Raw genomic sequence first — 2,500 nt, forward strand, 5'->3', positions numbered from 1 at the left:
ATTTGAAAGCATTAACTGTTGTTTTCAATAATAAATGTAGATTTGTGCTTAGAGGTCCTTTTACTACTCACCACTGTGTAATGTGAGACTCACTGAATTTATTATCACCAAAAGCCAGAAGACAGTCTCATTGGTACCAGCTTATCTTTAAATGTTAAACTCTGATTATCCTTCTTACCTAAAGGAATATTTAATCCCATATAGACCCAGCTATAGATTAAGACACACTGAATATCCTTCCTTCACTGTGCCAAACATCTCCAAAGAGAGAGGTCGACGTACCTTTCCATTTAAAGCCCTTCAGACTGGAATAGCCTGTCTGGGTCTGTAAGATCTATCACTTCTTACCTAATGCAAGCAAACTGTTGCTGTAAATGTTTTTCTCATGTGTGACTGGTCTTATTTATTTATTTCATTATTGTTATTTATATGTGTATGTAAGTATGGGTGTAGGTGTGTATATATATATATATATATATATGTATATATATGTCTGAGCTAGTGTGAATGAACATGTTTGTATTGTCTCTGTCTTATGTCTGGAGGACCTCCTCGAAAACGAGATGTTTCATCTCAAGCGGTTGTCCTCCACGTTGGCCTCATTTCAGAGGACCGGAGCTCCCGCCTGGTTTTATCTCAGTGTTAGTAGATCAGCATGTTGAGTTCACACACTCTGACCTTTAGCAGCTTGTTAGTTTTGGTCGGCCGTGGTTGGAGATAAAATATATATAATTTATTAACATATAATATAAAATATTAACTTATAATATAAATTATTAACATATAATTCATTAATTACAGGTCAACGTGGACTCGTCAGTCAGAGAGCTGACCAATCACAGCCTGCGTATCTGCGTAAGCCCCGCCTCCTTCCAGAGGGCCCAGCAGCAGGTTTTTGGGTTGATGGAGACTGACAGCTACCCGCGCTTCCTCAAGTCCCGCCTCTACGCTCAGCTGGCCAATCAGGGCGCAGCCACAGCCCCGAGCTCAGCCAATCAGAGCACAGCAGCATCTCCTGGGCTGGCCAACCAGAACATGGCTGGGTGTGTGACTTTCAGCCAATCGTGAATGAGGAGGAGGAGGAGGAGGGCCAATCAGAGGCCAGTGTGAAGACTGTGGAGGTGCATTATGGGAAATGTAGGCTACAGTGTGCTTATATCAGCTGATTCAAGTCTTTAACTTTTATAGTTTATTCACGTCTCAAAATGTTAAAATCTAAACTGCAGACATGTTCAAACTTTATTAAAACTTTATTAAAACTTTATTAAAACTTTATTAAACTTTATAACTAATAATACAGACAGTAAACATGATTCAACAGGTTTGGGATGAAATATGAATCATTGTTTTTATTGAACTTTTAACTGCAGTCAGTGAAGTATTTTAATATTTTAATATTTTAAACTGTGATTTACAAACAACTGAAACACTTTTACAATAAATGACGTCATTGCTGGAGCTTCTTCTTCTTCTTCTTCTGTTTGATATCATGAATGATTATTATGGATTAGAATATGAAACATGAAGCGATGCCTGCAGTCACTAAATATAAAGCTGATATGAAAGCAGCCGACAGTGAAAAGAAGTTTCTCTAAAGGTGATTTATTAGAGACATGAGACACTCAGTCCACAGCAGGAGGACAAGAAGAAGAAGAAGAAGAAGAAGAAGAAGAAGCAGAAGAAGAAGAAGCAGAAGAAGCAGAAGAAGAAGAAGAAGAAGAAGAAGAAGAAGAAGAAGAAGAAGAAGAAGAAGAAGAAGAAGAAGAAGAAGAAGAAGAAGAAGAAGAAGCAGAGTTCAGCCGGCCATGATGTGTTTGACGAACTCGGTGTAGTTGATGTGTCCGTTGGCGTCTTCCTGTCCAGCCATCAGCCGGTCCACCTCGTTCTCCGTCATCTTCTCTCCCAGCGTGGCGAGGACGTGGCGTAGCTCCGCCCCCATCACCGTGCCGTTGCCCTCCTTATCGAAGACCCTCAAACCCTCCACGAAGTCCTCGAAGGTTCCCTGCTCCTTGGAGCGAGCCACGTGCTGCAGCATCGGCAGGAAGGTGTCGAAGTCCAGCAGCTTGTTGTGCATCTCCTCCGCCTTCGGCCTCCCGAGCAGCTTCAGCACGTCGTCGTTGGTGGGGTTGTGTCCCAGCGCACGCAGCACGTCTCCGCACTGAGCGAACGTGATCTTCATCTCGCCCGCCGGAGTCTCGTCGAACAGCGTGAAGGCGTCGCGGAACTCCTCGATCTGGTCCGCGGAGAACTCCACCACGATGCTCTTCAGGTCCACCTCCGGAGGTTTGGGCTCGGGCTCGGCCGGTTTGGGGGGAGGAGGCGCCTCCTCCTTCTTGGCCTCCGGCTTCTTCACCTCTGGCTTCTTCGCCTCCACCTTCTTAGGAGCCATGCTGCAGCGGCGAGGACGGACGGACGGAGGCGAGGAGCACGAAGCTTTATACCAACCAGAGGAGGAGCGACGACAGAAGAGACGACCAAAGATGGAAGAAACCCGAAATAG

At 44.7% G+C, this 2,500-nt stretch overlaps 2 protein-coding genes across 5 annotated transcripts in view; one reads left to right on the forward strand and one right to left on the reverse strand.

The window, feature by feature from the left end:
• LOC133978599 (regulator of G-protein signaling 3-like) overlaps positions 1 to 1,364 on the forward strand; it is a 13,699-nt gene extending 12,335 nt beyond the window's left edge. Inside the window, exon 16 of the mRNA XM_062416873.1 lies at positions 802 to 1,364. Within this exon, the coding sequence (XP_062272857.1) occupies positions 802 to 1,068 (267 nt within the window). The 3' untranslated portion in view covers positions 1,069 to 1,364. The remainder of the gene's footprint in view (positions 1 to 801) is intronic.
• Positions 1,365 to 1,795: 431 nt separating this feature from the next.
• On the reverse strand, positions 1,796 to 2,389 carry LOC133978638 (myosin light chain 4-like). 4 transcript variants are annotated; one of them, XM_062416932.1, is made up of 2 exons: positions 2,375 to 2,389; positions 1,796 to 2,332 (listed from the first exon to the last, which is right to left on the reverse strand). In XM_062416932.1, exons 1-2 carry the CDS (start codon positions 2,387 to 2,389, stop codon positions 1,796 to 1,798), a joined length of 552 nt encoding a protein of 183 aa, XP_062272916.1. The 4 variants fall into 4 exon arrangements, with proteins under 4 accessions (XP_062272916.1, XP_062272915.1, XP_062272914.1 ...); XM_062416931.1 differs by having other exon boundaries at positions 1,796 to 2,344; XM_062416930.1 differs by having other exon boundaries at positions 1,796 to 2,323; positions 2,354 to 2,389.
• Between the last annotated feature and the right edge of the window lie 111 nt (positions 2,390 to 2,500).

Source organism: Scomber scombrus, chromosome 4, assembly GCF_963691925.1.
Source record: "Scomber scombrus chromosome 4, fScoSco1.1, whole genome shotgun sequence".
Classification (NCBI taxonomy): domain Eukaryota; kingdom Metazoa; phylum Chordata; class Actinopteri; order Scombriformes; family Scombridae; genus Scomber; species Scomber scombrus.